The 16275-nt window shown below is 50.6% G+C and overlaps 1 protein-coding gene across 3 annotated transcripts; it reads right to left on the bottom strand.

Moving 5' to 3' along the window:
* Positions 1-1994: 1994 nt before the first annotated feature.
* ZNF16 (zinc finger protein 16) lies at positions 1995-16275 on the bottom strand. 3 transcript variants are annotated; one of them, XM_068526124.1, is made up of 3 exons: positions 16151-16275; positions 12913-13117; positions 1995-4107 (listed from the first exon to the last, which is right to left on the bottom strand). In XM_068526124.1, the coding sequence occupies exons 2-3, from the start codon at positions 13106-13108 to the stop codon at positions 2342-2344; spliced, it is 1962 nt and encodes a 653-aa protein (XP_068382225.1). In that variant the 5' UTR covers positions 13109-13117; positions 16151-16275; the 3' UTR covers positions 1995-2341. The 3 variants fall into 3 exon arrangements, with proteins under 3 accessions (XP_068382225.1, XP_068382226.1, XP_068382227.1); XM_068526125.1 differs by lacking the exon at positions 16151-16275 and adding an exon at positions 15953-16141; XM_068526126.1 differs by lacking the exon at positions 16151-16275 and adding an exon at positions 4755-4883 and having other exon boundaries at positions 12913-12999.

The raw sequence follows: 16275 nt of genomic DNA on the forward strand, positions 1-16275 counted from the left end.
GTGTACCCCTTCGGAGACACTCCCTGGGCCTGCGGCCAGGCTCTGGCCACCCGGAACGAGGCACCCAGGCCCGAGGTCAGTGACTTTATCTATGGATCTCACGGACTCAGCCCTTACTTCCCAAGGAATACACTTCCAAGGACACCGTGAAAGTCAAAGGAAAGACACAGGCTGTGGTTGATGGACATTTGCTTTTCAAGACCATTCCTCTTTCAAAACATGACGTCCTGAAATTAAAATTTCTCAGGCTGCAGACGGCACAAAATCAGGTGAATTCTCCCCAGCTGCCTGCAGGGCTGAGGGAGCAGAGGAGCCCCTTTCTGTGGACCTTTTGTCTCCCAGAGGTGGCAGCTGTCGCTCGCCTGGGCCTGGGCCTCGGGATTCACTAGCGGTGTGGAGGCCGGGAAGGGGAAAAGGAGCTGAGAAGGCAGTGAAAGAGAGAGGAGCACACGCTTGCACCGCCAGCCTCTTCTCCACACAGCAGACAGTCCTCCTGGGATGCACGTCAGGTCCAAGCCCTCCATATCTTGCCATTCCACCCAGAGTAGAAGCTGCAGGCCTGTGGGGCCCGCCCACGATCTCACCTGTCTGCTCTCCCTTCGTCACTGCGCTCCTGGCCCACAGGCCCCCTGCTGCTGCCAACCCAAACCCTAACCCACCTTCCTGGGTCATTCTCTCACTTGCTGCAGGTCATAGCTCACACGACGTCTCACTGAGGCCTTCTCTGCCCCCATTTAAGACTGAGACCCTCAAAACACCCAGACCCCATTTCCTGCTTTACTTCTCGTCACAGCAATCATAACCGTTAGACAATTTTCTCTCCCCCCGTGGAATGCAAACTCCTCGACGGCAGGCATTTTTGTCTGTCTTGTTTCCTGCTGTATCCCCCCTGTGAATGGCACAGAGCAAGTGTCCAGCATGTACTTACTGAAAAAAGGAATCATCAAATCCAGGCTGGATGAAGAGGAAACATGCAGCCAGAGGAGCTGCCTTACAGTGAGAAAGTGAGAGGTCTCGTCAGGCAGAGACCGAGGCGGGGAGCTGGAGGATGGCAGGGCAGGACTGCCATCCAAGCTGCATCCCACTGGGGTGTTGCCTTGGGGGAGGGGCTGAAGTGGAGAGGAGGGTGTGACAGACGCCTCTGCAGGGCAGCAGTGCCAGCTGCTTCGCAGGGTCTCTGAGGTGAGGGTGGGCAGCCCATGCTGCCCAAGCCGACGGGACACACCTGTGCATCCAAGTCAACCCTTCCACACTCTGTTCTTTCCAAACCTCCCACCACCTCTCCCTCCGCATCTGCAACTGCTGGCCTTGCCTCTACTTCCTTGAAAACACAGGAGCCAAGACCTTACCTTCCCACCATAACTACAAACCTGATGATACCTGCCCATTGCTACCCTTTCTCCTGGAGCAATGCAGGAGGTGCCCCCCACCCCAACCCATCCATCCCGTAACAATCCCAGGTCAAGGCCCCCCTGGTGGTAGAGGTGTTGTTTCTGGGCCAAGTTCCCCCTGCTTGGGGATTAGGGGACCAGTGCCCACCTCCTAGGGGCACCTAGGTGCCCCATAAGTGTCTGATGATGGACCTGGGAAAAAACAGCCTGGGAGCCTGTGGGGTGAACAGGAGGGGCATGGAGAGAATGGACCTCTGCGGGTGAGGCCAGGACTGGAGCTTGGGAAAGAGCCTCACGTTTAATTGTGCTGCAGCCCCGAGTGTGGCCACGGGGGCCTGAGGCACACCAGAGCGAGCAGAACCACGACCTCAGGCTGCAGGCAGGCACCAAGGAAAGGGGGCGGCGGGGGAACCCCATTATGGGACGGGAGGGAGAGGGGTGAGGAGTTGGTGGTAACAGGTATGCACCGCCTCTGGGGGAGGGTGACAGCAACCAGGCCCGAAACACTCTTGACCTGACTTTATGTAAACAGAATACCAACTACAGCCATTGACAAAGAACTCAGTTCTTAGGACTAGTGACCAAGCAAAAGAAGTACTGTGGTTATCTCAAACCAAATGTCAGTTTACTTCCTTGGTTATGTTCCATTACAGTAATAAACTCTCTTCATAAGTATGCAGCCTCTATAATCGTTTCCCTTCTAACAAATATGGCAGTCTGATAACAAACTGGAAAAACAAACCAAAAAGAAATGAGGCCACATGAAGCAGGAGCAATGGCAGGGGAATCAGGGGAGGGAGCCTGTCTCACAGGAGGGTCTCTGGTTTGTGGACAATGGCCTCTGTGGACAGTGGCTGTGGAGTGGAGGGAATGAGAGAGCCCAGCTCAAGTCACAGGATGGGAGAGGCTGGGATGTTGCCAGGGGAGTCGGGGTGGAGCCTCATGTGCTTTCACTCCCTGGTGTGAATCAGCTGGTGCTTGACCAACTTTGACCGCTGGCTGAAGGCTTTCCCACAAGCCGTGCAGTCATAGGGCTTCACCCCAGTGTGAATCCTCTGGTGCTGGATGAGGACCGAGCGCTGGCTGAAGGACTTCCCACACTCACTGCACTGATAGGGCCTCTCGCCAGTGTGGATGATCTGATGCTGAATGAGGTGCGAGCTCTGGCTGAAGCCCTTCCCACACTCGATGCACGCGTAGGGCTTCTCTCCAGTGTGGACTTTCTGGTGGTGGATGAGGTTCGAGCTCCGGTTGAAGGCTTTGCCGCACTGGTTACACTCGTGGGGTTTCAACCCGTTATGGATCCTCTGATGCTGAATGAGAGTTGAGCTCTGGCTGAAGGTTTTCCCACACTCGGTACATTCATACGGCTTCTCTCCAGTGTGAACTCGCTGGTGCAGGATGAGGTTGGAGCTGCGACCGAAGGTCTTCCCGCACTCGCGACACTCATAGGGCTTGTCACCCGTGTGCACACCCTGGTGCTGGATGAGCGCAGAGCTGTGGCTGAAGGCCTTCCCGCAGATGCTGCACTCATACGGCTTCTCTCCCGTGTGGATGATCTGGTGCTTTCTGAGCACTGAGCTGTAGCTGAAGGCCTTCCCACACACACCGCACACGTGAGGCTTCTCTCCAGTGTGGATTCTCCGGTGCTGGATGAGGCTGGAGCTCTGGCTGAAGGCCTTCCCGCAGTCACTGCACTTGTAGGGCTTCTCCCCCGTGTGGACCCTGTGATGCTTAATGAGGTTGGACACCCGGCTGAAGGGTTTGCCGCACTCGCTACACGCGTAAGGCCTCTCCCCGGTGTGGACCCTCTGGTGCTTCCTCAGGTGTGAGCTCTGGCTGAAGGCCTTCCCGCACTCGTCACACTCGAAGGGCTTCTCCCCTGTGTGGACCCTCTGGTGTTTGATAAGGTTGGAGCTCCGCCTGAAGGCCTTCCCGCAGGCGTTGCACACGTATGGCTTCTCCCCGGAGTGGATTCTTTGATGCTGGATGAGGTTGGAGGTCCTCCTGAAGGCCTTCCCGCACTCACTGCATTCGTAGGGCTTCTCGCTCACATGGGACTTCTGGTGCTTTTTAAGACTGGAGCTCTGGCCGAAGGCCTTTCCACACTCAGTACACACATGCGGCTTCTCTCCGCGGTGGGTAAGCCGGTGCCTGAGGAGGTCTGAATGTGTGCTAAAGGGCCTTCCACACTCATTACATATGAAGGACTTCTGTCCAGTGTGCGCTGTCTGATGCTGAATAAGATCGGGGCCTCCTTGGAAGGTGTTCCCACACTCGTTGCATATGAACGGGCTTCTGGCTGTGTGAAGCCCCTCGCAGCTGATTAGGTCCACGCTGCGTGGGAAGCTCTGGCCATGCACGTCGTACGGATGTGGCCTCTCTTCTGCAGGGGCTCCCTGACGTGCCGCTGGGCTCGGGCTCAGACTGAAGCCTCTCTTGACGTTGTCAGGCTCCACCTCTTTCTCTCCTGAGGAGCTCTTGAGAAGCACTTGCACTGGTGTGAAGTCCCCCTCCCAGCAGGGGGACTGCACCTGTCTCTCATCCTCAGGGGCCTCCCAGTCTCTTTTTAATGCACCGTCACAGAGTTCTCCAAGCTCGGGCGTCTGGGAAACATCACTGGCATGGTTTTCTGATGTTTCTGCCTGTGATTCCAAATCCTCAGAAACTTCTTCCTTCTGAAGAAACTCCTTGCCCTCAGTCCTGGGGTCCCAATCTGAAATGATAAACAGGAAGTCACATGGAAGGAAACAGGGAAACACAGGCAAGTCTGGGAGCGTGGGACCCACGGGGGGTGGTGGTCCCAGGTCTCTCGAGGGAACTGTGAGGGGCTGGCAGAGCTGAGGGGACCAGGCTGCACAGCAACCGAAAACCAACCCTAACCTGACCCCCAGACCCCACATCTCAGGAAAGCACCTGCAGTCTCCCGACTAAGGCTGGCCAAAATCCTGGCCTGAGTCGAGGCAGCCCCTCGGCTGTCCTTCCCCTGACCCACAGCAGGTCATCAGCAGGTCCTGTTGGCTTTACCTCGGAGCGTGTCCCAAACCCAGGCACTCACCCTCCCACCTGTTCAAGGAAAACACAGCTCCCTGCACGTTGCATTGTTAGACATTCTACCTGCCTCCTGTTCCAGACGCACAAGCCTGGAGTCAGCTGCTTGGCCCAGCTCTCATTCTCTGGGCGCCCACCACTGGCTTCACAGGTGTGGGTCTGGGCCCAGGCCAGGAGGTGCAGGGCCCGTTCCCTTCAAGGAAGCAGAACTGGCTCCGACTGCATGGTGATGACTCTGGAATGTCAGATTCCGTCCCATTTGACAGAGAAGCCTTCAGAGACCGTGCCCCATTCTGCCAAAGCAACCTGTACCTCTCGGAACCTGCATCGTGACTGCACTTTGTTAGCTGGTACCAGGGTTCAGCTGCTGCATACATCCTTCTATGACAGAGACGTGCACAAGGCTGCTTGTCACACCGGGAGGCACCCCCTTTTTCACACCTGAAGGACAAGGAAACTCTGCTCTACTGGATCTCTCTCTCTCGTTATAACTGAGACATCCAGGCCAAACCACCCTTTGCTCCTGCCTGGATGGGGAGCAGCTTACCTGGCCTCCCACCTTCCCCTCCCGCCCACAGCAGTCTGGTGACAAGAGCACTTGACAACCTCCCCCCTCTGCTCCTGCTTCTCCTGAGCAGGAAGGACCCGCCCACCTTGGGGTCTGCCCTCCCCGACGGTCCTCACGCTCCCTCCTTCCCTTCCCTTCTGCCGGTCTTGGCTCAGTCACCTCACAGGAGAGGACTTCTCTGACCACTGCCCCCAACAGGGCTCCGTGCCCCAGGGCTGGGGCCACCCAGTGGTGCTGAGTGGGTGGGTGAAGCACACCCCTCCCTACCCCCAGCCTCCTTGGGCCTGCTGCCCTCTGACCTGCCCCTCAGCTCAAGGTAACTGCCTCTCCCCACCTGGAACTTCAATCTACCACCACAGTAGCAGTCTGTCTCCCCCACCCCAACTGGAGGCTTCTGTTACCCTTGGATCTCAGTGCAGACCCAGCTTGGCCATACGCTCAGCCTGTTTGCCTACCACGCCCACGTGTCCGGTGGTGACAGTTCACGTTCCGGTCACCTGACCCACGGCCCAGCTGGAAGCCCCTGCATAGAGTCTCTGCCAGGACCCCCTCCTTGGAGCTCGGCCACGTGGCCAGCACACAGATGCAGGCACCGTGCTCCGCCTTCCTGCTGACCCTCAGGCAGGCCTGTCATCACTCGCTGCACGTGGGCTACTGCCTTCTCCCAGAGCCCCAGCCCCTGGGCACCTGTGGTAACGTCCACACGCCACTGGACTGACGGTGGTGGGGGGAGGCACAGTGAGGGCTGCAGGGACAGACAGGGAGGTCACTGGAGGAAGCAAGGGTCTGGATGGGATGACACAGGGCTCACTATGTCCCCCGCTGCACCCCATGACTGATCCGGGGGGCTCCGCCCTCTCCTGGTTGCGTGTGGGGAAGGGACGGACCTTTTCCATAAAGGGTCAGAGAGGGACCTTCTTGGGCTTTGTGGCTGCATGGTCTCTGTCACATGGTCTGCTTTGTTATAATCCTTAAAAATCCTTCAACGGTTCTTTGCTTGCAGGCCCCAAACGACTGGCTAGCTGGATCTGGCCTGTAGGCCATGGCTTGCTGAACCCTGATTGAGGTAAGGTCACTAGTGTGGCTCAGGAGGTGGTGGCAATAGCAACTGGTTTTTGAGCCAGAGCTACTGTCGACCTGGAAGAAGTTTACTGAGACAGGAAACAAGAGCGAGTGAGGTGAGGATGATGAGAGGGCATTTTTGATTTGCTAAACTGGATACAATTCTCCTCTGCAACATAAGAACTATTGGAAAAATAAGGAAAGTTCCTCTTTTGAAAGGAAATATAAAGTCATAGAAATATGGCTTCCCTTAAGAAAAATCTTAAAAAAAAATTGGGTTTAATGGTGAAGGAAAAGATTTGAAAACAAATACACTTGTTTGCACTGTCCGTGCTGCCCCTGCAAGTGTGACACCAAATGGAGAAAAGGGTGAAGACTCTGAGCCCTTCCAGCACACAGCAAACCTGTTAGCTTTCCTGAGAGACAACACTAAAGACCTTTATGATTAGTTGTTTCCATGTTTGTGAAGAAGTACCCCCATCAAAGCCACGCTTGTGAGCGCCACGTGTGGCTGTGGCTGTTGAGGGGCAGAGCCGTGGCTCTCCAGTGCTCACCCTGCCGTCTGCCACACAGACCCCAGTGGCACCACAGCCTCGGGCGGGGGCTCCGTTAGTCTCCCATCTCCCACAGGGGCTCTGTTTTCATTTTACTTAATAGTTTGTTGAGGTGAAATTGATAAACATAAAATTAACTATTTGAAATGAGCAATTCAGTGGCATTTAGTGCATTTACAATGTTGTGTGATCAGCATCTTTATCTTGTCCCAAGACATTTCCATCATCCCAAAGCCCCTATGCACTAGTTTATCTCCGTATCTCCTGGCCCCCAGCTCCTGGTAACCACAAAGCTGCATTTTGTCTCCATGGATTTACCTACTCCTGACATCTTATATGAATGAACTCATATGATATGTGACTTTTGAGGCACACTGCAGCAGGTGTAAATAAGGGAGCTTCACTCCCTTTTTTGACTGAATAATATTCCATGGTGTAGTTAAAGCACATTTGGCTTATACATTCATCCACTGATGGATGTCTGGGCTGTTTACACCTCCTGGCTATTGTGAATAGTGCCATGAACACGATGTACATGTACTTGTTTGGTTATCTGCCTTGAATTCTTTGCGCATATTATCTAGCAGTGGAATTGCTGGGTCATATGGTAATGCTATGTTTAAACTTTCGAGGAACTGCCAAATTGTATTCCAGAGTGGCTGTACCATTTTACTTTCCCATCAGCAATGTATGAGGGTTCCAGGATCTCCAAATCCTTGAAAGCACTTGTTAATTATTTACTTTATTATTACAGCCATCCTAGTGGGTGTGAAGTGGTAATCTTACTCGGGTTTTGATTTCGTTTCTCAAATCACTGATGAATTTGAGCATCTTTTTGTTTGCTGGTTGGTCATTTGTATATTTTCTTTGGAGAAATGTTTATTCAAGTCCCTTGCTCATTTAAAGAGTGGCTTGTTTGTCTTCTGTTGTTGAGTTGTAAGAGTCCTTTATATATTCTGGGTACTAGACCTTTACCAGATATACAATTTGCAAAGATTTTCTCACATTCTGTAGGACGTCATTTCACTTTTTTCATAATGTCCTTTCATGCCCCAAAGTCTTTAAATTTTTTTTAAATTTAAATTTATTTATTTATTTATTTTTGGCTGCGTTGGGTCTTCGTTGCTGTGCGCAGGCTTTCTCTAGTTGCGGTGAGCGGGGCCTTCTCTTGTGCAGCACGGGCTCTAGGCACACAGGCTTCAGTAGTTGTGGCTCCCGGGCTCTAGAGCGCAGGCTCAGTAGTTGTGGCACACGGGTTTAGTTGCTCCGCGGCATGTGGGATCTTCCCGACCAGGGCTCGAACCCATGTCCCCTGCATTGACAGGTGGATTCTTAACCACTGAGCCACCAGGGAAGCTCCCAAAGTCTTTAATTTTGATGAAGTCCAATTTACCTTTTTCTTTTGTTGTTCATGCTTTTGGTGTTGTATCTAAGAATCTACTGCCAAACCTAACGTTATGAAAATGTAATGTTTTCTTCTAACAGTTTTATGACTTCAGTTCTTGAATTTGGTAGTTGGATGATTCTGAGTTAATTTTTGCATATGGCATGAGGTAGGGGGCCAAGTTCACTCTTCTGCACATGGAAATCCACTTGTCCCAGCACCATTTATTTAACAGAGTTCTCTCTCTTCACTGAATGGTCTTCACACACTGGTTGAAAATCAATTGGCCTCAGATGTATGGGCTTATTTCTAGACTCTCAATTCTATTGCATTGTTCTGTATGCTTATCCTATGTCAGTACCAGACTGTTTTGATTACTGCAGCTTTGTAGTGAGTTTTGAAACTGGGAAAAATGAGTTCTCTGACTTTGTTCTTTTTCAAGCTTGTTTTGGTTATTTGGGGTCCCTTGAATTCCATATTAATTTGAGGACTGACTTTTTCATTTCTGAAAAAAGGCTGTTGGAATTTTGACAGGGATTGTATTGAATCTGTAGGTTGCTCTGGATAGCACTGACATCATAACACTATTAAGACCAATCCATGGACAGGGCATGTCTTTTCAATTATTTAGGTATCCTTTCTTTCTTTTTTTAAAAACATAAATTTATTTATTTATTTATTTATTTATTTATTTATTCACAGCTGCATTGGGTCTTCGTTGCTGTGCGCGGGCTTTCTCGAGTTGTGGCGAGCGGGGACTTCTCTTCGTTGCAGTGCATGGGGTTCTCATTGCGGTGGCTTCTCTTGTTGCGGAGCACGGGCTCTAGGCACGCAAGCTTCAGTAGTTGTGGCACGTGGGCTCAGTAGTTGTGGCTCGTGGGCTCTAGAGCGCAGGCTCAGTAGTAGTGGCAAATGGGCTTCGTTGCTCTGCGGCATGTGGGATCTTCCTGGACTAGGGCTCGAACCCATGTCCCCTGCATTGGCAGGCGGATTCTTAACCACTGTGCCACCAGGGAAGTCCCTCAGTTTAATTTTTGTAGTGTACCATTTTCTTTTTTATTCCTTTTGTGTATATTTTAAAGATATTTTCTTAGTGGTATCATGGGGATTATATTTAATATCTTAACATCCTAAAACAATCTGGTTTGGTTTCCCACCCCCTTCAGCTGTTTTGGTCCCCTGCCCCCAGCTTTATTGAAATATAATTGCCATATAACATCATGTAAATTTAAGGTGTACAATGGGATGATTTGATACACATATATATGCAAAATGATGACCACCATAGGGTTAGTTAACACATCCGTCACCTCACGTAGTTACTATTTTTTGTGTATGTGTGTGTGGTGAGAACTTTTAAGATCTACTCTCTTAGCAATTGCCAAGTATACATTATTAACTATAGTCACCATGCTGTACATTAAATCCCCAGAATACAGCCATCGAGCTTGAACTGTTACTAACTTAGCCACAACAGCATACAAAAACTCTGCTCCTATACAGATATGTTCCCACCTTCATGAGGTTGCTGTCACAAATGTATCTTTATGTGCTGTATGTTCAATAGTATAGGTTTATGATTATTTTTATGCATTTGTCTTTTAAATCATATAGGAAATAAAAAGTGGGTTTATAAACCAAAAATACAATAATACTAGCTTTTACCCTTACCTATGTGGTTAATTTTGCCAGAGTTCTTTAGTTCTTTGTATGGCTTTGAGTTCCTGTCTAATATCCTTTTATCTTAACGGGTAAGAACCCCTCTGACACTTCTTCTTCTTCTTCTTTTTTAAATATTTGGCTGCATCAGGTCTTAGTTGTGGCACATGGGCTCTTTCATTGTGGCATGTGGCTTCTCTGTAGTTGGGGTGTGCAGGCTCCAGAGCAAGTGGACCCAGTAGTTGCAGTGTGTGGGCTCTCTAGTTGTGGCGCGTGGGCTCCAGAGCATGTGGGCTTAGTTGCCCCACAGCATGTGGGATCTTAGTTCCCCAACCAGGGACTGAATGCATATTCTGTGCACTGAAGGTGGATTCTTAACCACTAGACCACCAGCGAAGTCCCTCTCTCTGACACTTCCTACAGAGCAGGTCTATTGGTAATAAACATCCTCAGCTTTTATCTGAGACTATCTTAACTTTGCCTTCACTCTGAAAGGTAATTTTACCAGATGTAGAATTCTTAGTTGGCAGTTTCATTCTCCCAGCAGTTTAAATATGTCATCCCACTACTTTCCAACCTCCAAGGGTTCTGATGAGAAACTGGCTGTTAATTTTATTGAGGATCCCTTATACAAGACGGGTTGCTTCTTTCTTGTTGTCTTCAAGATTCAGTCTTTCGACAATTTGATTATAATGAGTCTTGGTGTGGATCTCTTTGAATCTATCCTAGTCAGAGTTTGCTGAGCTTTTTGGATGTGTAGGTTCATGTCTTTCATGAAATTTAAGATGTTTTGGCCACTATTCAAATATTCTTTCTGCCCCTTTCTCTCTCTCCCTTCTTTCTTGGCCTCCCATATGTGTGTTGGTTCCCTTGATGGTATCCCACAAGTCTGTTAGGCTCTGTTCACTTTTCTTCAACCTTTTTTCTTCCTGCTCCTCAGACTGGATAACTTCAATTGTCTGTCTTCAAGTTCACCGATTCTATTGCCTGCTCAAATCTGCTGTTGAAACCCTCCAGCAAACTCTTCATTTCAGTTATTATAATTCTCACATCTAGGACTTCATTTTTTTAAATTTTTGGCTGCACCACATGGCATGTGGGAGACCAGGGATTGGACCCATGCCCCCTGCAGTGGAAGCATGGAGTCTTAACCACTGGACCACCAGGGAAGTCCCAGCTCTAGGACTTACACTCTGTTTCTTTTTATAATAAATAAAATATAAATTGTATATTTATAATTATCTCTACTGATTTTCTCATTTTGTTCATACATGGTTTTTAGTTCTTTGCCCATGGTTTCTTTCAGATCTTTGAGTACATTTAAGACAGCTGATTTAGTCTGTCAAGTATCTGTGCTTTTTCAGGGACACTTCTGCCAATTAATTTTTTTCCCTTGAATGGGCCAGCCATATTTTCCTGCTTATTTGTATTCTTTATGGTTTTTTGTTAAAAACTGGACATTTGAATATTTACTGTGATAACTCTGTAAATCAGTTTCTCCTGCCTCCAGGGTTTGCTATTCTTAATTGTTGGAGGCTCCAGTCATCTGTTCTTTTAGTCACTTTCCAAACTACTTTTGCAAAGACTGCATTCCTTGTCATGTGTGGTCACCAAGGTCTCTGTTTCTTTAGCTTGTGTACAGCTACTGTTTGAATGGAGAGTTCCTTGAACACTAACAGTAAAATAAAAATAACACACCTCTCCCAGCCTTTGTGGGTTGGCTCTCCTGGGACACTAACACTATTACTCTGCTGTGGCTTCCTGCTTTCATTAATCTTGGAGATCAGCTACAGGTTATGCTACAATCTTCATAGACCTTTTCTTTCTTTCTTTCTTTTTTTTTTTTTTTTTTTTTTTCATAGGTCTTTTCTGAGTATATATCCTATCCTGGGCACGTACGTGGCTTTCTAAATTCCCTGATATACAAGGGTGCTTTTGAAGCCCTCATTTCTCCAACTTTCCCTCCTAGGCTTTAGGAGGTCAACTATACTGTTAACTGATGTCCCAAGTGGCTGTGGGATTTTAGTTCACCTTTCAGTGTTTTTGAGCCCACCACTTTTCTGCTGAGTATGTTCTGAGTTAGGCAACACAGGGACAAACCCTTTGCATCGATTCTTTATCCAATCTCACACAGGTGAGAACAAAGAAAATAATTTCTGAATAAGTTATGCTCTGCTCCTTCAGGAACCAGGGACCAGGTCCCACACTGGGAACACAGGCTGCTCACTTTCAATACGCTGCTGAACCAGGGAGAGTGTGTAAAGCTTTCCATCTTAAGTTGCCTTTTTCTTGACTCAGCATTTGCTTGGTTGTGTAAACCTGTTTTCTAGATTTCTGACAAAGTTGGTCCTGATAGCTTCTACTTGTTTTTTTTTTTAAATAGTTTATGTGAAGAAAGGGGTGTTTGGAGCTGCCTACTCCACCATTTTGCTCTATAGCAAAATGGCTTTTAAAACATGAGCTACCATCAATCTGTTTTTTTCCTGGAGCAAGAGTCCTGGCCTAACTCACCATTCTCTGCCTGGTATACCCCTGGCCATCTGGCAGCAGTCTTTGTCCCTCAGGGCCACTTCTTTGGCTCCATCATGTTTTTCATCCTCTATCCATCTCCTCCCTCCAACACACCTAGGACTGCCTTGCGCCATCTCTGTCCGTAGCCCAACCTTCCCTGGCCACACAGTGTCTGAACAGCGTACTCTGCTCAGATGTCCTGAGTAGGATAAAAGGTCCCACGTAGTTAAGAGTGTCTTCTTGTAAAACAGCCACCATCAGATCCCAGTAAGGAAAGCTAACAATGAGTAACCATCCTGATCACTGCTGAGAGGTCCACAGAAGAGAAGAATTAGTGAGTGGTGTGCAGGAAGGACTCTCTGGTATCTGACGGGGATGGGAGCAGCTGGGCAGTGTGAATGGAACAGGGCCAAGGCTTGGATTAGGGCAGAGACCTGAGGGCACGGACTACCACCAGCCTGGTGAGTAAGTTAGGCAGGGCTCAGCTGGTGACCATCATGTCACACCCCTCTACGTCAGGTGAGGAAAGCAGTGTCCCACTCAGGGCACCAGGGCAGCCAGGTGCCAGGCCAATTTCCTCTCTTGGCCCCTTGACCTCCAGCCTTAGCCCCTCAAGTCCACAAGGTACTCTGCCCCTAACGGTGACACACACACCTCCTGAGGTAAGTGCAGGGTGATGTAGACAAAGTCTCCTCAGAACAAGGGCATCAGTGGGGAACTCACACCCAGTACCTGGCTGCTGATGGTGAGGGGGGGTGGCTTCTGGCTCAGCGTCACCACAGCAGAGGGGACCATGAAGTGCAGATCCAGGGTGGGTCACAGCGGGAGCATCACTCACACAGGCCTGTGTTCTGGGGGTCCAAGGAGATGGTCCAGGAACTGAGGGCTCCATTTCTGCCTCTTCAGGGCGTACTCTGAGGCTGGGCATGGCTGGGACCTGGAGACCAGCAAGGACACAGGTGAGTGTGCAGAGGGGGCTAACTCCAGGGGTTCACCCACCCACCAGGCAGGGGTCACTTCCTTCACCCCTGCAGCCTGAGACCTCTGGAAGGCCTGGTGATTGGTGCCACATTCCCTGATCTTGGAACCAAGGGAAGGGTCAGCCAGCCACGGGGACACAGACTCACAAGCCAGGGCCACAGGTGGGAAACGGCGAGATGCTGACCACAGAGCAAGGTGAGCACACAGTGCCTTGTTGGCACCACCTGGAAGGGCCCAAGCTTTCCCTGATAAGAGGAAAGCAGCTCCCATGGAGCCTGCGCCTGCTGTGATGGGCTTGTTCCTGACACAATGCCCTGAAGGTGGACCACCAGACCCACTCACGGGGGAGCAGCAACTCCAAAGGTTGGGCGGCCAGGGGTAGCCTGAGCTGCAGACATGCACAAAGTCATCACAGTGCCACCCTATTGGTCAGCCCTGAGTTGTGTCCCCCTGGCAGCATCCAGAGTGGGTGTCCCCATCCCCAACCTCCTGGGTTGTCCTCCCACTGCACCAGTGGTTCCCTCCCAGACTCCTCCTTATCTCCCTCTTTACGTTGGTGCTCCAGGGTTCACTTCTGCATCTATACCAACTTCCTTGGTTAATCTATCCAGTCCTGAGGCATCAACATCCTTTATCCTGTGAAGAGTCTCAAACCTGGGCTCATCTCCAGGTTTAAGTGGTCTCTCTGAGCAAGGAACAGGACATTCCCACCCAGACACATGACGGGTCCCCCACGTGGACCAAGTTACTGATTTCCTCCACCCCTCCCACTGCCCTGTCTCTGAGCAGATGCACCATGCCCTGCCCAGCAGCCCATCTGGGAGTGAGGCAACATCCCTCGGCCCCTTATTCATATTGTACCATGAGCAGGTACCAGTGACCCGTCTGCCCTTCAGGGGTGGAGAAGATGAGGCAGAAGCCCATTGCAGACACTGCCTGGCAACCCTTGGACTCAATTTCTCTTCTTGGGACACATGCTTTCAGTGTTTCCAAAACACCCACTATATGCCAGCATCTATTCCGGGAACAATGTGACCATCACCCTCATGGGTTTCAGTGGGGAGACAGATAATAGCAAATGCATCAGTGAGATGGGCAAGTGCTCTGGGCACAGGTAGCAGAGAAGGGGTGGAGCCTGGGGCAGGCGGGCATTTAACCAGGCCCAGAGAAGAGAGGGTTTAGGCCATGCCTGGCTGGAAAGGTAGAAGAAGGCAAGGGTGAGATGGGGCAGAGGTGTGAACAGAGCTCAGAGACAGTTGCTGGGGGACAGACTATAAAAGGTCTTGACTGCCTGATGAAAGTGAGGCACCAGCCACATTTCTACATTGGGAGACAGAACTAATGAAACATCTTAGGAAGAGTCACCTGGCGCGGGCACTCAGAGGGATGGTGCATAAGATTCAAAGCAGGGAAAGCACTGACTCAAGGCACTCTCCATGTAGCAGCAGACAGAGAAGATGCTGCTTCCAAGGGGCGAACCTTCACTTTCTTCCAAGGAGAGAGTCAATCATTTGTAACATTTATTCAGTTCATTTTATTTTAAAATCTTGAAGTTATCATCAGTTTCTGAATAGGGGCACAGTCATATGGCTCAAAATTCAAAAGGTTAAAGAGGACTTAAGGTGAAACATCTCCCAGCCAGCCACACTACTCCTTCCCAGTTTCCAACGTGTCCTTCCTGATTACTCTAAGCTTACACAAACAAATATGTGTATTTTCTCTTTGCCTTTTTACTATAAATTGTACCAAACTAAGCTCATTTTAAAATAAATTTATTTATTTATTTATTTATTTATTTATTTATTTATTTATTTATGGCTGAGTTGGATCTTTGTTGCTGCACGCGTGCTTTCTCTCGTTGCAGTGAGCGGGGGCAACTCTTTGTTGTGGTGTGTGGGCTTCTCATTGCAGTGGTTTCTCTTGTTGCGGAGCGTGGGCTCTAGGCACGCTGGCTTCAGTAGTTGTGGCTCGCAGGCTCTAGAGCGCAGGCTCAGTAGTTGTGGCGCACGGGCTTCGTTGCTCCGCGGCATGTGGGCTCTTCCCAGACCAGGGCTCGAACCCATGTCCCCTGCATTGGCAGGCGGATCCTTAACCACTGCGCCACCCGGGAAGCCCCGAAGACTAAGCTCATTTTACATTTTGTTTTTCTCACTTCAGTGTTTGTGGGATCTTGCCCAGGAGGACATAGACTGAATCAGTGGTAGCAGATTGCTCCTCCTCACCCATGTCCACATCCTATCCCTAGAACCTACACTACACAGCGAAAGAGATTTTGCAGAGGAAATTAAGTTTACGGGCCTGGATTATCCTCGTGGACCCAATCTAATCACATGAGCCGTTGCTGACTCAGATGCACGGGTCATATGGAAGGAGTGGGGCCTCCAAGAGCTAAGAACAGTCAGCAAGGAAAAAGCAACCTCAGGAATTGGAGTCTACCAGTGAGCTTGGAAGCTGATTCTCCTGGCTAAGGGCTCAACCTGGTGCTAAGCAAAGATACAACTGTGAAGACCAGCAGCCACTTATCCATAGCAGGCATCCACGGGATGGGCATGACCCAGCCTCAGTCCCACTCCCCTGGGGGAGAATAAATTCCTCCCCATCCCTAGAGCCCGTTCTCCACCTGGAGGGCGAATCCACCACCGACTGGGCCTCCAGGCCGGACACCTGGCGCCAAGCGACAACTCCATTCATTTCTCACCCGGCTCCGTACAGTTCCGACGTTCGCACCAATTCCTGAGGCCCTTCCTCCGCCCCAACCCCGCGCGTCAGGACACTATTCGCGCACACTTGCCCGTCGCACTGTAGCAGCCTCGCCACGCGGTCCCGCAGCCCGGCTCCAGGTCAGGGGTTGCTCGGCTCCGCCGCGCACTCTCTGCAGGGCGCCCCTCGCACGCCCTCCCGGGAGGGGCCCTCGAAGGCTGTGACCCGCCCACGCCCCTTTAGGGCCCCCCCGCACACCGAGCCTAGGCCTCCCGGGGCCGGCACCCACCGCGGGGGCATCGGAGTCACGAGGGAGCGCGGTCAGCAACGCCGAAGCGCCACCGCGCCAATCGCCAACTCCGGGAGTCGCTCCGGGAAGAGGACGAGGCTGCGAGACCCAGGCCACTCGGCCCT

This window comes from Eschrichtius robustus, chromosome 17 (assembly GCF_028021215.1).
Source record: "Eschrichtius robustus isolate mEscRob2 chromosome 17, mEscRob2.pri, whole genome shotgun sequence".
Classification (NCBI taxonomy): Eukaryota; Metazoa; Chordata; class Mammalia; order Artiodactyla; family Eschrichtiidae; genus Eschrichtius; species Eschrichtius robustus.